This window comes from Conger conger, chromosome 11 (assembly GCF_963514075.1).
Source record: "Conger conger chromosome 11, fConCon1.1, whole genome shotgun sequence".
Classification (NCBI taxonomy): Eukaryota; Metazoa; Chordata; class Actinopteri; order Anguilliformes; family Congridae; genus Conger; species Conger conger.
In genome coordinates this window covers 11,339,228-11,360,481 of record NC_083770.1, presented here as the reverse complement: position 1 = coordinate 11,360,481, position 21,254 = coordinate 11,339,228, and the positions used below count along the sequence as shown (strand labels likewise).

Here is a 21,254-nt window from a genome sequence, read left to right as displayed (position 1 = left end):
CTCAGTGTGGTGTCAGTTAGTTGGGTCACAGGTTATCTGTGTACTGGTGACCCTGAATACTCTCCCAGTAAAACCGTCTCACCTGTGCTCTTAATCTGCCTCTTTTTCATCCTAAAACCGTCTCACCTGTGCTCTTAATCTGCCTCTTTTTCATCCATATGAGTATATATAAGTCTCCGAAGCCGTGACCAGTGGTTGATGGATTAACCAGTGTGTGACTGGTGTATGGTCCCCCCCCCCCCCCCCCCCCCCCATTTCAATGATGGTTGCTTCCCACCTCTCCCTCTGATTTAGACCATAGCTCAGCGTCCCAGACTAAGGTCGAGCTGAGGTCTGTTTCTGTGTTCGTTCTGCGTTTAGCCCAAGGCACTCTGGGTTTATTATTAATACATTTCACCGCCGAGAGTGGTTTCCAGCGACCGCACACAAGGTTTCAGTTGCACGGAAGCTTGCTGAATTCAGCATCCCTCAAGATAAAAAATTAAAAGCCCAATCGATAAACCAAAGCAAAGCGATAAAGGGAAATAAAACCATAGAGTAGCTACAGCCTGCTGAAAAACGACTTTTCCTCAGGGGAAAGTCTCGTCTCGTGAGATATTGCTCAGCTTGTCTCACACAGCAACATTCTCAGCCTATAATGAACTCTGATGGAGTGGAATAAATTTTGCCCTGATTGTGTACAAGTGATCCCTTTTAGTGTCACATAAACACTTGTTTGGTTAAATTGACTCGCTTGAGTGTTTCACGGTGAAGAATGAATTCATATTGTTTTGAAGCATTAGTGCCTGTGTGTGTATACATGCGTGAGTGTGTGTGTCTGTGTGGATGTGTGTGTGTTTCTACAGCAGTAAATAATGTCCTAATGGATAATGAAGATCTGTGATGATGCACCCCTGTCTCCCCAGAGTGGTGGAACATTGCTGTGTATGTGAATCAGTCGTTTTTGACTGTTCTGCTTTTAGACGTGTAGTGATGTGTCCATATATCAGACGACATAGGCTCAGGTGGTTAGAGCAGTCTTCTCATTGGCTCAGGTGGTAAGAGCAGTCTTCTCATTGGCTCAGGTGGTTAGAGCAGTCGTTTCATTGGCTCAGGCGTTAAGAGCAGTCGTCTCATTGGCTCAGGTGGTAAGAGCAGTCTTCTCATTGGCTCAGGTGGTTAGAGCAGTCGTCGCATTGGCTCAGGCGTTAAGAGCAGTCGTCTCATTGGCTCAGGCGTTAAGAGCAGTCTTCTCATTTGCTCAGGTGGTTAGAGCAGTCATCTCATTGGCTCAGCCGTTAAGAGCAGTCGTCTCATTGGCTCAGGTGGTAAGAGCAGTCTTCTCATTGGCTCAGGTGGTAAGAGCAGTCGTCTGGCAGTTGGAGGGTTGCCGGTTTGATCCTGCCCCCGGTGTGTCGAGGTGTCCGTGAGCAAGACACCTAACCCCCAATTACGTTACATTACATTATGTGGCATTTAGCAGACGCTCTTATCCAGAGCGACGTACAACAATTGGGTGAATGAGAAGCATCAATTTTACAGTGCTTTGGATGAAGGCGGTATATAATTGCAGACCATTTACCATGAAGCGTGTGTTTCTGGTGTTGCTGGTGTGCTGTGGAGTCACATGGCTGAAAGCCTGCTCGGCACAGTCTCAGTGCATCAGCAGAGATGGATTAATCTTTCGCAGGGTTCATCATTCTCCAGATTCCTCTCCTCTCTTGCGGACGTCACTGCTGGACTCTGTGAAGCTGGTGGCCGTAGTGTGTGCCGTTGCCCGGCGATCGCGTTCCCACAGAAAGAAAGGCGCTGGCAGAATCTCGCCAGCGGTTGGCGGTTGGTGTTTTTCCAGTTTTCCCCATTATGGCTCTGTAGCTGCGGCCTGTGTAAACAGCACACGGAGAACTTTAACGCTTCGTTTGAGCTGTGGCTGGCCACGTTCCTCGCTCCCTCGCCCACATTTGCTTGTTTACGTTTTCGATTCGGTTGTAACATTCGTAACTTTGGTGGAAAATCGTTTTGTTGGTTATCTTTGGTTCGCCGTCGGTGCAGAACTGTAAACACCGCAGAGATCGCGACGTCATTTCCTGTCCTCTGGTCGCAGACATGATGCAACGGTTTGGGAAACGGTGAAACGGTAATGTTTTCAGCTGAAACATTACACCTTCCTTTTGCGTAAGTGACTTTTGCTCTAGTTTGGACAGGAAAGCGCTGTGCAATCAACGCTTCTCATTCACCCATTCATACACACACACACACACACACACACACTCCAACAGCGATGCCATGGTTCCATGCAAGGCACCAACCAGCTCGTCAGGAGCAATTGGGGGTTAAGTGTCTTGCTCAGGTACACTTCGACACACCCAGGGCGGGGTCGAACCAGCAACCCTCCGACTGCCAGACGACTGCTCTACCATCATTCTCTCTCATTCACCTCCCCAAAATCTCTCTCTTGCTCTCTCTCTCTCTCTCTCTCTCTCTCTCTCTCGCTGATCCATTACACTATACCCTCTACACATCTGATTCAAGGGCGACGACCCTGGGCACTGAAGGTCTCACTCCCTCTCTCTGTCTCTCCCCCCCCCTCTCTCTCATCCCCCACTTCTTCTTCTGTGTTAGACATACCCCCGGTCTCCCTGCGCGGTGGGGTTTTGGCATGGACTCGAGAGCTCGCACCCGGTGACCCTTCCCTCACACGTCCTGTAATGCCATCCCTAGAAACGGCTCGTGTTGCCAAAACACCCCCCGCAGCGTGGCGGGGGCGTGGGCCCTGCGCGGTCAGACGGGGGGGGGCAACGGGGCAGGCGGAAGCCCCTAATCTCAGGAGCGAGGAAGAGCCGGGGCCACCCTCGCCCTCGCCCTCACCCGCACCCTCACCCTGTGTGGTAAACAGGCGCGCGTGAGCAGAACGGCCCGTGCGTTGTTGCACGTTGTTGTGCGGATGAAACACGACACGTCCGCGGTCGTGACGCTAATGCTCTGTGAGCAGCTGTCGAGGGCACACGTTCTCCAGCGCTGAAGTCTCATACCAACGCCCGGGGGTCACGACCTGGCAGAGACACTCTGTGCGGGCGGGGCTTCCTGAAGAGATACATGTCCCTGTCAAATTCAAATTCAACGTGCTTTAAGTCTCTCTCTCTCCCTCTCTGTCTCTCTGTTTCTCTCTCCCTCTCTCTCTCTGTCTCTCTCTCTTTATATCTCTCCGTTACTTTTTATCTCTCCTTCTCCTCTTTTGTTCTCTTCCTCTTGTTATCCCTCCTTGTTCTTCTATCGCTCACTCTCAGTAATAAAGTGACAGTGGAGGCACATTTTCATTTCCAAAATGTATCCTGAAAGTACAGTAATGTTTTCTTTGGGTAGAAATTAGTAAGTTTTCCAAAAAGGTTCATTAAATGAGTTACATATTGCTGGCTAGGCGTTCAATTTTATACCCATTGTATAGAGTGCCGTCCCAGTGACACAGTAAGCCTTGTGTGTTAGTGTTGTGCTCCCCTGCTACCTCCCTGGCCCCCATTCAGATTCACATCCAAGTCTCTTTTCAACAGGATGTGACAGTGAACATTGTGACTCACTCATTCTCAAAACCAAAGCCACGCAATCAAAATTTTATTATTCAATTACATTACATTATTGGCATTTAGCAGATGCTCTTATCCAGAGCGATGTACAGTTGATTAGACTAAGCAGGAGATAATCCTCCCCTGGAGCAATGCAGGGTTAAGGGCCTTGCTCAAGGGCCCAACGGCTGTGCGGATCTTATTTTGGGTACACCGGGATTAGAACCACTGACCTTACATGTCCCAGTCATTTACCTTAACCACTACGCTACAGGCCCTTAAATCAATGCAAGTATTAAAATACCCCCTCCTGATAATACCCCCCCCCCCCCACACACTGATTCTTTCTCTCCTGGTAGTGCTTTCTGGATTGCTTATTTCAAATCGGATGTTCCCCCCACTACATGGGTCTGTGTGCAGCATCACGTCACGTGACGCTCCCTGGGGAGTTAGCCCCAGCTGTTTTCGAGAGAGGGAGACGGCTATAGGGAAAAGGCGGGTCTCAGGTGTTCTTGGGAGATCAGACTACTGCTCTCAACACAGACAGGTGTCTTTAGAATGAGAGGAAGGCGAGTGCATTGAAGTTGCTCGGATTTGACAGGTTGCCAGTGAGCATCTCTGTGTGCTCAGCCTTTTTTTAGGGCTTTCTGCTGAATCTTTGCTGCAGTGTTTTCAACTCCTTTCTCTCCTCTCCCTCCCTTTCTCTCTCCCTTTCTCTCTCTCTGTCTCTCTCCTCTCTCTCCCTCTCCATCTCTCTCCACTCCCTCCCTTTCCCTCCCTTTCTCTCTGTCTCTCTCCTCTCTCCCGCTCTCTCCACTCCCTCTCCACTCCCTCTCCATCTCTCTCTCTGTCTCTCTCTCTGTCTCTCTCTCGTCTCTCTCCCTCCTCTCTCTCTCTCTCAAATCTAGAATTCAGTGTGTGTCTCTCAGAGCTGAGGGTGTGTAGGTAGATCCGTTTTCAGGAGGTACGGTGCCAAATAATTCATCACCACGCCATGCAGACTTTCTATCTCCGCATGCCCATCCAGGTATTATTGTTATGATTGGGATCGATTTCATCATTGTTGTTAATATCTTCATCCCTGAGGACAATATGAATGATTACGATGACGGTGATGAAAATGACGATGGTGACCTCATCATTATTACCACGGATCGTGTATCTACGTACCTGTATTCCAAGGAAACTACACAAAAACATGGTTAAAAAAGAACCTTTTTGAAAAATGCTTTGTTGGCATGACAGTATCGTATATTAAATGGCATGTTCTCCCTCTCCCTCTCTCCTAGCGCTCGCTGCCTTGTGCGTTTCGGAAGGGAGGGGGTGTGAGTGCAGCAGGATTGGGGAGAGGGGGTTGTCAGTAAATACCAGTCAGTCCTGCTGTGCTCCATCACGCTCACGCTGAGAGCTGCAGACGCGTTTGTTTACTTGGCTCCACTTCCTGGTCACTCCGAAGTAAATGTCAAACGCGGGGAGGTGGGCAGGGGCAGCTTTCCCGGGCCGCCTGTGTGTGACCGTAAACATTTCACAAACGCCAGCCAGCCGCGACACGGGACGAAGGTTAAACCGCGCGAATGTGGGACGCCGTCCCAGGCGTGTGTGTGTGTGTGTGTGTGTGTGTGTGTGTGTACGTGTGTGTACGTGTGTATCCCTGCACGAACGACGTGCCCCTCTGCTCGTATTGTTTCAGTACTTTGGGACATGCGTGTTGATATGGGAACAGATGGGTCATATCATATCAAAGGCTGTGTTACCGGTTGGGCATTTCACAGGGCCGTGTGTGTGTGTACGTGTGTATCCCTGCACGAACGACGTGCCCCTCTGCTCGTATTGTTTCAGTACTTTGGGACATGCGTGTTGATATGGGAACAGATGGGTCATATCATATCAAAGGCTGTGTTACCGGTTGGGCATTTCACAGGGCCGTGTGTGTGTGTACGTGTGTATCCCTGCACGAACGACGTGCCCCTCTGCCCGTATTGTTTCCGTACTTTGGGACATGCATGTTGATATGGCAACAGATGGGTCATATCATATCAAAGGCTGTGTTACCGGTTGGGCATTTCACAGGGCCGTGTGTGTGTGTACGTGTGTGTGCACATGTGGGTGGTTGTGTTTGTGTGTGTGTGTGGGTGAGAGTGTGAGTGTGAGTGTGTGTGGGTGTGTGAGTATGTGTCGGTGTGTGTGTGTTTATGTGTGTGTGTCTGTCTGTGTGTGTATGCGTCTGAGTGTGAGTGTATGTGTGTGTCTGTATATATGTGTGTGTGTGTGTGTGCATGTGTGTGAGTGTGTGTATGTGTGTGTCTGTCTGTCTGTCTATCTGAGTGTGAGTGTGAGTGTGAGTGTGTGTGTGTGAGTGTCTGTGTTGTGTGTGTGTGTGTGTGTTTCGTGTGTGTGTGTGTGTGTGTGTGGGGCTTATTTCCAGTGAGAGTGCTCCATGAGCACGTCTGCCTTTGCTGAAGTCCCAAAAGCACACTTATTTTTTAGAAGGTCAGACGAATTTAGCAGATGGAGGATCTGGGGGTGTCCCAGAGATCACTGCCTGATAGTGAGACATTCATGGGCTTAATTACCATGGAAACACGCCAGGCATTTCCTGTGGCGATTAGCACTCCGGAAAGCTGGGAAACGGACTTTGTGTGTTTGTTTGTGAAGTGAGTTTGTAGTTTGTCGTTTGTAGGAATGCTCATTTTTCATGGCTGGGCCCACAACATTCCGCCTTTCCCAACCCCTGAAAGAGTCTCTGTCATTCCGGAGGCGTGGAATTTCAGGTTCGGAAAGTAAAAGTTCTCCCCAGTATTTTGTTCCAGCCACCTCGATTTGCTCGCATAACTGTTCAACCAGAAGGTCGTAATAACTAGCTGGCTTCCACGGGTGGAAGAAACGCATGACTCGACTTTTTCTTTTTGACCCCTGAACATTACACCTCTGTGCGATTCAACCCCTGGTTTTTCTTTCTCTGAGAGAAAGGAAGGACATCGCCGTTTCCCTGAGTTTTGCCCTGTGCGCTGCCCTTCAGTGCGCTTTATTTCTGGCCTTTTCTTAGAGTTTGTCCTTCTTGCAGGGCAAGCCTGAGTCGGCACTTGGCAGCCGAGCACACACTCCACCATTTCCCCCCCCGGTGCTGAATTACATGCTAAAGAAGGAGGAAGAAGTCGCTCCAGACTAATCGGATTCCAACACTGGGATCGGATTCCAACACTGGGATCGGATTCCAACACTTAACGCCCTGAAATAATAATAAAAAATACAACGCAAAGTCAACATGCTTAGAACCTTGTTTGTTTGCGTGTTGTGTGTTCGTGTGAGTTTCAGCCTTCCTGTAGAAGCATGGCTGAAACTAAAGCTGGCGTCTTTGTTTTCTAACGGCGGGAGGACCAGTGTTTGGATTAGATCCTCAGTCTCAATCAGTCTTTATTGTGTGTGTGTGTGTGTGTGTGCGTGTGTGTGTTTGTGCCTTTCTTAATGCTGTTGTCGCAGAAACCCGTTTGTTTACCTTAATGTGGCCATTACAGCAGGGAGGGTTGTTTCGTTCGGTCTTTCCACCAGTAGATGTGAGTTCAGTGGGACAGTCTGCAGGTCTGGCTGCCCGAGGTTCTTGGTATGTCTAATGGGCAGTGATTTTGATGGTAATGTTGGTATGTGTTTCTGATTGTTAGTGTGTGAGAGTTTGTCAGAGGTTCTGGTGACTCAGTTTTCTGTAATGTTGGTATGTGTTTCTGATTGTTAATGTGTGACAGTCAGTGGTTCTGGTGGTCAGTTTTTGGTCATGTTGGTTTGTGTTTCTGATTGGTAATGTGTGATGGTCAGTGGTTTGGTCAGTTTTCGGTTATGTCAGTCAGTGGTTCTGATTGTTTGTGTGTGAGAGATTTTCAGTGGTTCTGGTGGTCAGTGTTTGGTAATGTTGGTATATTTCCGATTGATAGTGTGTGAGGTCAGTGGTTCTGGTGGTCAGTGTTTGGTAATGTTGGTATATTTCTGATTGATAATGAGTGAGGTCAGTGGTTCTGGTGGTCAGTGTTTGGTAATGTTGGTATATCTCTGATTGATAATGAGTGAGGTCAGTGGTTCTGGTGGTCAGTGTTTGGTAATGTTGGTATATCTCTGATTGATAGTGTGTGAGGTCAGAGGTTCTGATGGTCAGTGTTTGGTAATGTTGGTATATCTCTGATTGATAGTGTGTGAGGTCAGAGGTTCTGATGGTCAGTGTTTGGTAATGTTGGTATATCTCTGATTGATAATGAGTGAGGTCAGAGGTTCTGATGGTGTGTCTCATGTGAAGTACCTGGTGTCCTGATGGCTCTCTCTCTCTCTCCCCTCCGCTCTCTCTCTCTCTCTCTCTCTCTCTCTCTCTCTCTCTCTCTCTCTCTCTCTCTCTCTCTCTCTCCCCTCCTCTCTCTCTCTCTCTCTCTCTCCTCCCTCAGTTTCGACGTGGACAATGGCACGTGTGCGGGCCGGAGCCCTCTGGACCCCATGGCCAGCCCAGGATCCGGTCTGGTCCTGCAGGCCAACTTCGTCCACAACCAGCGGCGCGAGTCCTTCCTGTACCGCTCCGACAGCGACTACGACCTGTCGCCCAAGTCCATGTCCCGCAACTCGTCCATCGCCAGCGACATGTGAGTTTCCACGGCGATGTCACGTGTATTTAACACTTTAACCCCGGTGTGCCCTGTGGGTTTAAGAACAGGGCCACCCAACCCTGGTCCTGGAGATCTACTGTCCTTTAGGTTCACTCCTACCATAAACAAAGCTCACCTCATTCAACAGCGGGAGATCTCGTTGGGCTGGGAATTTGTAGGATCAGGTGTGCCAAATTAGGGTTGAAATTAAAGCCTTATAGTACATTTATTAGGACATGAGATTACATGAATTAGTACATTACAGTATGTATGTGTGTGTCAGTGTATCTGTGTGTGTGCAAAAGTCAGGCCAGGGTTGACAGCTTTGAGGAGCTCCAGGTCAGAGCTGATTGACAGCTGTCTATCTGATCATTTCCGCCGTGGGCCCTGATGTGACAGGCTGTGGGCCCGGGTTCAAGACTGCAGCTGTGTCTCGAGAGTGTCCTGTCCCCTCCCCTCCCCTTCCCTCCTCTCCCCCTCTCCTCTCCTCTCCTCCCTCCTCCTCCTCCTCTCCTCCTCTTCTCCCCACACCCTGTCAGACCACGTCCGCACAGAATGCATGACAGAGGCTGTCCTTGCTGTTGCATGATTGGCTAATTTCCCTGGAGCCGTCGCAGCGACAGCACCCTGTGACTCACAGCAGTGGGGCAGCCCTGTGAGTCACAGCAGTGATAGGGCCCTGTGAGTCACAGCAGTGATAGGGCCCTGTGAGTCACAGTAGTGGTGCAGTGATAGGGCCCTGTGAGTCACAGCAGTGATAGGGCCCTGTGAGTCACAGTAGTGGTGCAGTGATAGGGCCCTGTGAGTCACAGTAGTGGTGCAGTGATAAGGCTCTGTGAGTCACAGTAGTGGTGCAGTGATAGGGCTCTGTGACTCACAGTAGTGGGGCAGTGATAGGGCTCTGTGACTCACAGCAGTAGGGCAGTGATAGGGCTCTGTGACTCACAGCAGTGGGATACAGCAATGCTTCCTTCCTCTGAAACCCTGCTGGGGTCATCACAGCCTTTCCTCACTTCTCAAAACAAGTGGCTATATATAAGTGGCTTCAATAACTTTTACTGCATGTTTAATGGAAAGACAACCATTAATTTCCTGTATTTAAAATGAAGCCTCACAGAGCTGAAGTGACATGAAGTCTTTTAATTGTTTTCAGCTGTTGTCAGGGCAGTGGTGTCATCCTGTAGAATATTGTTGCTATTTCTGTTCTGTTTTTGACGTTACTGTGGATAATATATTCCCTGTAACTATGTACAATATATTCGCTGTTATTGTGTAGATTATCTCTGTAGCTACTGGGTTGAATATCTTTGCTGATGCTGTGTGGAATATATGTTGTTCTTGTGTAGACTATCTCTGTGTAGAACACTGGTCACCAGCTTGGGTCCTGGAGATCTAGCGTCCTGTAGGTTTTCATTGCAACCCAAATTTGGCACACCTGATACTACTAATTAGCAGCTCAACAGGATCTTTAGCTGTTGAATGAGGTGTGCTTCGCTGAGTGAAAACCAGACAGCAGATCTCCAGCAACAGGGTTGGTGACTTGCTATTTCTGTGTCGAATGACATTGCTGTGACTGTGTAGAATATATTTGATGTTCTTGTGTAGAACATCTTTGCTGTCACTGTGTAGAGTATCTTGGCTGTTCCATAACCAGTCTGATAGTGGTGAATAGGTCTTGTGCATGTGCCGGATAGGGGCTCTCTGTACAGTCAGCTATATATATATATGGATGGATATGGATGGGGTGGTGTACTGTTCAGTGACATCACCTTGGTAATGTGATCTTCATGCTCACCGAAAAACACACCCCTCCCCTTCGCTTCTGCTACCAGCGGAGTAGAATGCCAACGCCCCCCGCCCCCCGGCAGTACGACACACACACCCCCGACACCTGTCACCACCTGACTGTGTCACGAATCACACTCCAGATGTGCTGCCTTTACAGCAAGGGTCTCTGTGTAAGGACGATGAGGATGTTAGCGGTGGTGAGGACGATAATGCTTATAACGACTCCCCCTGAAGGCTAAATACAACATCGGTGACAACATTGAGGATACATGCACATTATGTATTTCAAGATTATGATTTTAACTTGACAGTATGCAGTTTTCGGTTTGTAATTTCACACCGGAATAATAGTTTGTTTTTATTTGTGATTTGGTCCAAACACTTTACTTTCCAGCAACAGTAACACTAGGTTTGGAAGCACAGTGATATTATAAAAAAATAAAATATCTTCTTTTTATTATTATCATTGCTATTACTATCAATGAATTGTAAAAAATGATAAGATTAACCCTTCTAATACTCATACTGATACTACTCATGGCAAGGCAGTGGCTGTGTGTCGTATAATCAAGCTGTTTTGTAATCTAGGTTTAATAGTAAAACAGGGCTGGTATGCACGTATTCCTTACAGTCATCTGTCTTATAATATGTAGCAGCTCTCCTGCTAAGATTAGAGTCTTATTTCCAGAACATTCCTTCCTGGTTTCTGACGTCTGCTCCGTGTGACATGACATTCCCCTGTTCCTGTCATCAATCTGCTGTGTCTGAGTGTGTGTGTGTGTGTGTCTGTGTGTGTGTGTGTGTGTGGACTGAGGGAGGCAGGCACATCAGATGTGTGACCTGTACTTACTGGCACTGAAACAGAGAATCTTACATTTGAGTCAAGGAGCGAAAGAGAGAGACAGAGAAAGCAGAGCGGTAACAGACAGACAGACAGGCAGACAGACAGACAGACGGACAGACAGACGGACCTCAGACTTCCTCACGCTCTGCTCCGGCCCTGTCCAACTGTAACCATGCGGGAGATTTACAGATTTTTCAGTGTTCCCGATGACCTGCGGAACCGGTAGGTTCAGGTGTCCCCCACCCCCTCTCTGGGACCCCGAATCCCCAAAGGCTGCCCCACCACCCAGTTTCCTGCCCTCCTCACCCATGGGGGGTCTGGGAAAAGTGCTCTGTTAGCATGGCTTATGTGCATTGTCATATAGTGCGTGTGTGCTTTAGATAGATAACCTCTGCCATGGTTGACGCATCCATATCAGTTCGCATAAGGCATGTATTCTCACACACACTGACACATGTGCTCTCACATCTGTGAGTGTGTGTGTGTAATAGATAATGAATTATCTGTGAGATGTTGATGGTAACCCACCCTTCACTGGCTGAAATTGATATTGCTTAAAACCGAATATTGAGACATACGGGCTTTTCAGTTATCTGCAACTGATAATTTTGTGCTGACTTGATAATACACGTGCGATTCTTGTGTAAATTTGAGAGGGAGAGATATGAACAGAAACGAGTGAGCGGGGGAGAGGGAACAGGAGAGAGTCGGAGCATGAGCGTGAGAAAGAGGGAAAAGGAGAGAGAGAGGGAGAGCACAGGAGAGCGTGAGGAAGAGGGAGGGAGAGAGGGAGGCGAGTGTGCCTATTTTAGCAGATTTCCTGTCCTTGCCTTTATTGGAGGATAGATTTAGACGACCTTTAAGAGGGGCGTGATCCTTGTGCGTCTGGGAGCAGCACCATAAGGGCAATGTCGGTTTACCGCAGACTGGTACACTTCCCTAAGGGGTCTCCAATGTCACGGTGCGGTGGTAGGCTCTCCCTCACTGAGGGACTGAGGGTATCCCAGGTGTGTGTGTGTGTGTGTGTGTGTGGGGGGGGTGGGGGGGTGACTCAGCAACTGCAAGGTTCCACACTTCACTTAGGGGTCCCCCCCCCCCCCATTCCTCCCCTGTTCTACCCTTACCCCTCTCCCTCTCTCTCTATCTGTCTACCACCCCACCCCCCCATTTGGAGCCCCCTCCAAAGCATTGCCCCCCTCCGATTCTTCTGCTTGAAAGCCAGTGCTGCTGCTTCTACGGCGGCCGCCCCTGGGCACAGCGCCCAATCTGCCTAGTGCGCTCTGAGTGGGACTGTCCAGCGATGTCACTGACTGATTTGAGCCGCTGACAGTGTTCTTCGTTGCAGTCTTTCAGGGCCATTGTCACAGACACAGATTAAGACTGGTCCTGGAATAAATTAAATTTTGAACGGTGATTCTCCATTCAAAACTGGCCCCGTAATCTTTTGAGTTGTGTCTCAGCATGTCAATGCTGTGACATTATTTTTTACTGATTACCGCATTTCATTAAGGCTGTGGTAACAGTGTGCTCCTATGTATTCCAATGGTGCTCTTTGTATCCCTATGTAGCCCCAAATATACCAGTGTGACCCTATGTAGCCCTAAATATTCCAGTGTAACCCTATGTAGCCCTAAATATTCCAATGTAACCCTATGTAGCCCTAAATATTCAAATTTAACCCTATGTAGCCCTACATATTCCAGTGCATCCCTATGTAGCCCTACATATTCCAGTATAACCATATGTAGCCCTAAATATTCCAGTGTATCCCTATGTAGCCCTACATATTCCAGTGTAACCCTATGTAGCCCTAAATATTCCAGTGTAACCCTATGTAGCCCTAAATATTCCAGTGTAACCTTATGTAGCCCTAAATATTCCAGTGTAACCCTATGTAGCCCTAAATATTCCAGTGTAACCCTATGTAGCCCTAAATATTCCAGTGTAACCCTATGTAGCCCTAAATATTCCAGTGCATCCCTATGTAGCCCTAAATATTCCATTGTATCCCTATGTAGCCCTTTGCAGTCGCATGAGGAAAGGTGTACCCTTCAGACCTGCATTTTATTGCCACTTGAACTAAGAGAGATTAAAGGTGTGAATTGCCTCACCTTCACACTCTTTCTCTGTTTGTTTTCAGCCATGGAGATGACATGATTGTGACTCCGTTTGCGCAGGTGAGCTTTGGCGTTCACCACACTACTGTGTCCAAGGGTGCGTCCCAAAAGTCACGTCCTCCTTTCTTCTACTTGTCTTCTCCCCCCATACTTCCAGACAGGAGAAGGAGATGAGGGAAAGAAAGGAGGATGCATTTTTTGGGGGGTATTGGGACATACCCCACGTGTAGCTTATGGTTAGTGTCACAAGTTGTGACACTGAAATCTGGTCTGCATGTGGGTGTGTTGGTACAGGAAGCCGCCAATTAGCTGGGAGCCAAGGTTAGGATAATAGTTCTACTGTCTGGTTTAACATGTGGTCAGCGTATGAATCCCGCTTTCAGATAAATGTGTTAATAATTACTCTTTGTTGCCTATAATGTTATGGTTACTGAACATTTTTCTGTTTTATTCTGTTAAGTAGTTTATGACAGATGGCACTCCTGATTGGATGTGTGTCATTTCCCTATGTTAGTGGCTTTCAGATGTTTTCCTAGATCTGTCACATCTATGTTGTGGAATGCTGCAGAATAACACGACACGCTGCTCGTCTTTCTGAGTATTGTCTGGTCTGGTCCTCGCCTCCGTAGGTCCTGGCCAGCCTGCGAACGGTACGGAACAATTTTGCCGCGTTGACCAACGTGCAGCAGGACAGAGCGTCCAACAAGTGAGTTTTGGCAGCGGGACCGCGGGACCGGCGCACACACGCCCTCAGACCGGCGTCTGAGGGCAGCACATTCTGTACGCAGTAAGGGACACGGCACTGATGCAGACACGCTCTTCTCTCCCTGTCACCTCAGACCTCGGAACGCCTGAGCCAGTGACGACATGATTTACTGACTCAAGTGCACCTGCTTTGCGATTCCTCTCAGTTCTGTGCTCATTAGCTGCTTCGCACATTGTTTTAGATGTTAAAGCGGCGCAGGTTGACTTTGAACGTGTCTCAGGAGTAGGATGGGGTTTTTTTTACGTGTGACGTTGTCCCCAGTGTAGATGACACACAACAGAGTTCTGCTGTCTGTGAGTGCCCTCTGGTTGTGGAGAGTGGAATTACAACAACAACACAGCGGCTCAGCGATCAGACACACTGCCATCTAGTCACCGTTTACAAAAGATGACTGCTGGATGTAAAATATTCAGGATTAGCTGTTTAGTGCTTGACTTCCGTCAGAAAATGCTGTGTAAGAGCTGTGTTTTATTGTGTGAAGTGCTGTGTGAGTGTGTATTAGTGGAAGTGTATGAGTGTGTGCTTTGTGTGTTCCGGTGCTGGAGACCCATTGTCTTCATTCTTTGTCATTTACTCATCAGGAGATCACCCATGTGCAATCAGCCAACCATCACCAAGACTTCCTTTACAGGTAAAGTGGACTGATACTACTCCGATACTATGTGTGAGAATTTTGGGTGCATGTGTTAGCGTGTGTGTGTGTGTGTGCGTTTTTCTGTGTGTATTTGTGTGTGTGTGCTTGTTTATCTGTTTGTGTGTGTGTGTGTGTGTGTGTGTGTGTGTGCTTGTTTGTGTGTTTGTGTGTTTGTGTGTGCTTGTTTGCATGTCTGTCTGTCCCTCTGTCTGAATGTGATATGCCTTTTTCCATGTTTCCTGTCAGTGGATAGTTCATGCACATAATGAGCGCTTTTCGGTTTCTCTTGAACTGTCTTTGGTCTTTTATATGTGGTCTGGAACGGGTTTTAGGTGCCATGCTTTAAAATGGCCTGTAGGGGGAAATAGAGAGCACATGACTGAATGACTTAAGCAGAATGACTGATGAGCAGGGTTATGTACCTACAAGGAGGAGGTTTCTGTAGCTATTCTGTGGTTACATGTGCACTCAGGTTACACACACACACGCACACGCACACACACACGATCCCTCTGTCCTTATGACCACAGACACATGCAAGCATCATATGACAGGCAGCAGGATGACATGCACACGCGTGTTATGTCACACCAGCAGCAGTGAGATGTGCGTACATGCATCTCATGACTAGCACAGCAGTGTGGTGTCAACAACTGCTGCCTGGACCCATAAGGTCACCTGTTATATTCTTAGCTGGGTTCCGCCACAGCACCCATGAGCACCCACACACAGGACTTGGATTATAATACATATGTGTGTATATGTAATATACATTACATACATTGTATTATATTGTATTAAACACATTACATACAAGAGTAATGCATATGCATTACACATATTAATTTATTCAGAAATAAAGTGACAATGGAGGTACAGAACATTTTTGTTTACCAAATATACCCTGAAAGTACAATAATATTTGGGTACAAATTAGTATATTTTCCAAGCAAAGAAGGTGCAAGTTTGTTATGCTGCTGGTTAAGGGTACAATTGTATGTACCAATAGAGTACCACTCCAGTTAACTTTTTAGGCACTTTTCATACCTTTATTTCTGTGAGTGTGTGTGCGCAGTATACATACATAGCCGTGTGTGTGTGTGTGTGTGTGTGTGTGTGTGTGCACATAGCAGTGTGTGCGTGTGTGTGTGTGCACATAGCAGTGTGTGTGTGTGTGTGTGCACGTGTGTGTGTGCGCATCGCAGTGTTTTCCCTTCATATGTTCTACTGTGGCACACTTCTATTGTGGTGCCTGTCGCAGTGAAATCAGCCAACACACCAAAGCTTTTCTTACAAAAAACAATATTTCTGCCACAAAGTTCTTTCCGTGTAGCAGTCAGTCGGAGGACCCATCCTGCACTGAGAGGGGGCTGCCATTAAAGAAATGATAAAATAATAAACTTATTTTTAAACATGCAACACCTCGGAGGGTAAAAAGAGTTAAGGCGATATTATCTGGAGCTAGCTTACAATTTTATATGTACTGTACATACAGTATATTCAATAAGAACTGAATTGTAGTTGCTAGTTCATTATGTAAATTCCTGTAAGGACTGTACCTCAGTTGTTGGTTATAATTTCATTTGACGACAAATTAAAAAGTAATTTGTTTCATCTTCCTTGTGGCTCTTTTCTGTCGTGATAACAAATTGCCTATTAAACCGTTGCTTTATTAACGTTTTCTTCTGGGGGAGGAAGTGTCTCCGAGTTTAAATAAAGGAAATGAATCGATGAAGGTGACGATGGTCATAAGGATACCGGTGATGAAGACGATGACGACGATGGCTGTGTGTGTGTGAGAGAGAGAGAGAGGGGGAGAGAGAGAGAGAGGGAGAGAGAGAGAGAGAGAGAGAGAGAGGGAGAGAGGGAGAGAGGGAGAGAGGGAGAGAGAGGGGGGGAGAGAGAGAGAGGGGGGGGAGAGAGAGAGAGAGGGAGGGGGGAGAGAGAGAGAGAGAGAGGGGGAGAGAGGAGGAGAGAGAGAGAGAGAGAGGGGGGAGAGAGAGAGAGGGGGGGGAGAAAGAGATATCTGCTCCGGATATCCCCCGATCCGGGCCGTAGTTTCCCTCTCTCGGTGTGATGCTGTCACTCCGAGGATGAGAATGATGTCAGTGACGTCACCACCTGCCTCAGCAGCACCTCTCAGCCAGGAGACAGGCCAAGTGACCACAGAGAGAGAGAGAGAGAGAGAGAGAGAGATATGAAGGATGGAAAACAAGGGAGGAGAAAGAGGGAAAAAGAGGCGGTTAATTCACCCTTCCTGTTACATGTTTTTTAAATCCAGGAACAGGAGCTCCTGTGTGCAATGTCACATTGGAATGCTGACACAGGCTGCGTAGCCTATGAATAAGCATCGCCTAGCGATGACGAGTGGCAGCGAGCGGATTGTCACGGCTCTGTGACATCATAGATGGTAGGGGTGGTAACCATGGAAACACCCTCTGAGGGAGAGAGGGAGGGGGAGAGTGGGTGTGTGTGTGTGCGCGTGTGTGTGTGTGTGTGTGTGTGTGTGTGAAGCTCATACAGGGGAAGGATCCGGATCGAGCTTGGACTCCGGGCCGGGTTTTTGATTTCGGACCTCTGGGTCCCGCGTAGCGTTTTCAGGGTCTGAGCTGTGAGGACACACTCTCTCTTTCCCTCTTTCTCTCGTTCCCTCGCTCTCTCAGTCCGTGGAATATACTGTCTCCCCGTGCTGCGCTCAGCGATTGAACAGGCCCGCGCTGACAAGAGGGAGAGACCATCCCTCCGTTCCTCCATCCCTCCATCCCTGGCTTTTCTGCGCCCGGTGAAGTCCGTTACCGTGGCGATGGGCCACCCTCGTTGCGGGGGCCGCCGCTGCTGAAGGCGGGGAGGAAACAGGAAGTGCCGCCGCCGAGCCCTCATCAGCACACCGCGTACCCGCGAGCCGCCTTCGCCCTCGCCCCCTCCTCGCTCCCGCCCCCCTCCACCAGGCCTCCCCTCTCCTCCTCTCTGACGGGGCTGTGTGGATTACACACGCGGCCGTCCTCTGGAGTCCTGTGGCGGGGAAACCTGACTGAACCGGATCACTGGCATGGCACCCTGCTCGACACTATGCTTCTCCTACCCCGAGGACTGGAGCCACTGGACTCTCTTTTTACCATACTTCTGAGGACCTTCGTGTGTGTGTGTGTGTGTGTGAGTGAGTGTTTGTCTTTGTGTGTGTGTGTGTGCGGGTGTGAGCGTTAGTGTCTGTGTGTGTGCTTGTGTGAGCGTTAGTGTCTGTGTGTGTGCTTGTGTGAGTGTCTTTTAAAACCTACTTGCTGCCAGAAGACAAGCCGGGAGAGCGCTCTCTGGGATAATCTGGGAGTGACCTGTGCTCAGGCTGATGCTGGTGACGCCCCCTGTGCGCGATGCGAGGGTGGCGGGGGTCCCGGGGGTCCCGGGGGTCCCGGGGGTCTCGGGGGTCTCGGGGGTCTCGGGGGGGCGCGTGATGAAGGGGCAGCGGTGCGCTCGTGGGGCAGTGGGCTGCGCCAGTCCCCTGAAGCGTCTGAGGCGTGACGCCTCCCTGCCCTCTCTCCCCCCAGAGGATGGCTACCAGAAGCTGGCCACCGACACCATGGAGGAGCTGGACTGGTGCCTGGACCAGCTGGAGACCCTGCAGACCCGCCACTCCGTCAGCGAGATGGCGTCCAATAAGGTAGGGCTGCTGGGAGACCACGCCCACTCACACATGCCAGGCCCCGCCCCCGCCATCCGTAGCTCCGCCTCATTGGCCGCCAAAGCATGCCTTAACAGTCACCTGACCCCACTGCCATTATTGGCCAAATCCTGCCCCTACATTCCATTCAGTGCCCTGGTGAATCTCTCACTCACATCACCTACAGAATCATGATGTCATTCAATATTTAATATAGTGTTTTCATCATATAAGTATTTAATCTGTCTGTCAATGGGTTTGTGTTTCATTGCTGTGTTCGTTTTAATGAATGAAATTCAAGCGTTTGATGTGTGACTTTGTTCGAAAGGTGGATAAGTCTGCGCTGTATCTGCTTTTGACAATAATTTTATAATCGTTTTGACAGAGGGGAGACTTTAAATGATTTGAATACACAGTGAAACATATGGTCGATCCAGCACTGCATGCGATGGCGTGTGTCAGAGAGCAGCTCTTGATTGGCTGGCTGCGTGTCACACAGGAAGGTAACGGCTGTGATTTCATAAAGGGGTGGAGATGTAAGAATTTTGGTCATGCGCTGGGCATAATGGTAACAGCAGAGATTTATGCAACAGTACGCGGGAAGGAGTGACTTACCGTGAGATAATGTCACTGCCCTCGACCTCGTGGCTGTGAACGCAGCACAGCTGTGACAGTATCCCACGGTAAGTCCAGACTTTCAGAGTTTTAAAAAAATAATGTTAATACTGTAAACGATACAGTAACTCTGAGTCAAACTTTTGTTATTGCCCTTTTTCCATTTCAAAGACAGATCATTTCTGAAATGTTGTTTGGTTAAGAGTTTCTGATATCTCTGATACAATGAATCAACCAAACGTCAACAAAGCGGTTTAGTTTTGCTAGGTTTGGCGTAAATTATCGTGCGATAAGTCACTTCTTTTGAATGTCTCTGAGCCAATTAAATTGTGAGGTCAGAACCAACTTGTATAATCTGATATAACAATCATAGCAAGCTGCTGGTTGTGGTTTGATGTACAGGCATAATGATTCGGAGCTGAACTGAATGTTCAAAACCCAGACTTATGTGTATAAGTCACAGTATTTATGTGTGTCCACAAGGCAAGATGTCCAACCTGGACTTTCCTGAAGTTTCCAGTCAAATTATTGGTGAATAGGTTGCATCTACACTGCATACCTGGCCCTGAGTCAAGCTAATCCAGTAAAGAGTTGGTTTCCGGGCCTCTGTTCAAGGCATCGAGCGTGAGCTGCTGCCGGCAACCATTGGCGATTCAGGCAGAAATATGGGGTCAAAGCGAGTGAGCACGAGGGGGGCTGGACACTGATTAGCTCACCTGTTATAAAAGGAAAGTGTTTCTTCCTACAAGTGAAAGAGTACTGATGGAGCAGCATTAGCATTAGCATTAGCATGATTGCGGTCGTGAGTGGCCTTGTGACGGTGAGTGTTTGATTATATGGAGGATTGCTATATGGGGAGTGTTCTATTTAGTGTATTGTTAATCTCTAAATAGCGCCGGGGTGTGTGAGAGGTGGCGATGCATGACGAAATGTCGGTAATGTGACGGTGGGTTGACGTGTGTCGCCTGATGACGTAGGCCGCGCTCTCGTTGCCCACGCCCTGTGCCCGTTTCGTAAATCAGTCCGTTGCAATCGGCACTGCTCACCTGAGGCTGATTAAAAGCTCGTCACTATTGGATCATAAGCGTCCCGCTGTCTCCTGATTGGACCAGCTGGAGGACCCGATGATGGAAGATGCTGATAAATCATATTATTATAAGTCATATTTTCATACTTTTATGACTGTGCAGCCGTGGCCCTCGGGTCCCTAAGGAGTCTTTGTGGTGTGAAGGAAGCAAGGACCCTCGACAAGTACAGATTGTTTTGGATTCTAATCATTTTCTGCTCTTTACTGAACTTGTCTGGTGTATCGGAACCCATGAGATACTCTCAAAAAGTGCAGAAGTGCCTTCTGGTCCTCTTGATTGGCTCAATTGTACCAGGCAACATCAACTGAGCACAGAAAAGTATTTGAATCAAAATAACTTATGCATTTGACTCAGATCTGGAAGGAAGTGGTCCAGATTTGACACTAAATTAAGATTAAGATTTTAGTCCATTTGCTCTGTCCAGTGGGTAATGCATCTCTGCTATACAGTGTGGAACCTTCTGACCTACAGAGAAAAGCAGTGTAGAATAGTGGTTATGGAAGTGGATTTGAGCTTGCAGGTTTGATTCCCAGGTGGGGCACTGTTGCACCCGATGAAGGTGTTTAAACTTAAAGACAAGCTGAAATTAAAACTCACCTTTTCCTCAATTTAGTCGATTCTTCATAGCCGTATGAACAGGTCTTAAAGAATATGTTTTTCCATCTACTTCCTGGAAAACAAGATTTTACAAGATTTGACATTATTGTGTACCAGCGTGCGTGTATTTAGGTGAAACATCTGTCAATTTTCCGTTTCCCATCCAATCAATAACCTTTCACACAGCGTCACATGTTCTTCCCCCCCAGAGCCCTGCTTCCCCCTCCTCATTTAACCTCAGTCAGATTCCCTGCCCTCCAAAAATCCCCCGAGGAAGCCGTTTCACTCACTTACACGTCATTTTGTGGAAGCTAGCTTCCGTTTCAGCTTGTCTTTACATCAGTGAATGTCCTCCAGCTGCGTGAATGGGGCAGTGTGTAACCCTCTAAGATGTCTGTATGGATCGAGGGTGTCTCCTAGGCACAGAATGCCGTGTAACTAAGCAACAGATCCGAGCACAGAATGCAGTATAACTAAGTCACCGATTCATTACCTGCTCACCCACTTACAGCTTTGCTTCCAATATGCTATTAATTTCATCTTGAGGAATGATATGCTTTGAACAGGTTCCCAGAAAGCACATTTGTAAGTGGTTTCTGTGGCTTTCTGTTAAAATGTGTGATGTCCGTGTCATCTGATGCTCAGAAGTTTCACTCAAGGACATCATGTCCAATAGCAGCTCTCTAGGAACTCACTGAGCATGCTCACAATGTTTGGTACTGCTCGCTGAACAGTGGTGAGTCCGTCTCAATCTGTCAGACTGACAACCAGCCAGACCCACACAGAAAGAGGCACACACACACATACATACGCAGACACACACTCACACATACATACACACACATACTCGCGCACACATACACACACTCACATATATATACACACATATACACACGTGCACACAAACACACAGACATACACATACACATCCACACACACACATACACACACACTCACACACACACACACACATACACACTCACACGCACATA

General features: G+C 48.2%; 1 protein-coding gene across 7 annotated transcripts in view; it reads left to right on the top strand.

Annotated features, from left to right (window-relative positions):
* Positions 1–21,254, top strand: part of pde4d (phosphodiesterase 4D, cAMP-specific) — a 103,829-nt gene that overhangs the window by 67,174 nt on the left and 15,401 nt on the right. For 5 of the 7 annotated variants that reach the window (XM_061260764.1, XM_061260765.1, XM_061260767.1 and 2 more), the window contains exons 2-6: positions 7,964–8,155; positions 12,931–12,967; positions 13,537–13,613; positions 14,255–14,304; positions 17,850–17,962. In XM_061260764.1, the coding sequence (XP_061116748.1) occupies positions 7,964–8,155; positions 12,931–12,967; positions 13,537–13,613; positions 14,255–14,304; positions 17,850–17,962 (469 nt within the window). Of the gene's footprint in view, positions 1–7,963; positions 8,156–10,838; positions 11,013–12,930; positions 12,968–13,536; positions 13,614–14,254; positions 14,305–17,849; positions 17,963–21,254 lie in introns of those variants that run through there. The other 2 variants (XM_061260770.1, XM_061260771.1) reach the window with 2 other exon arrangements.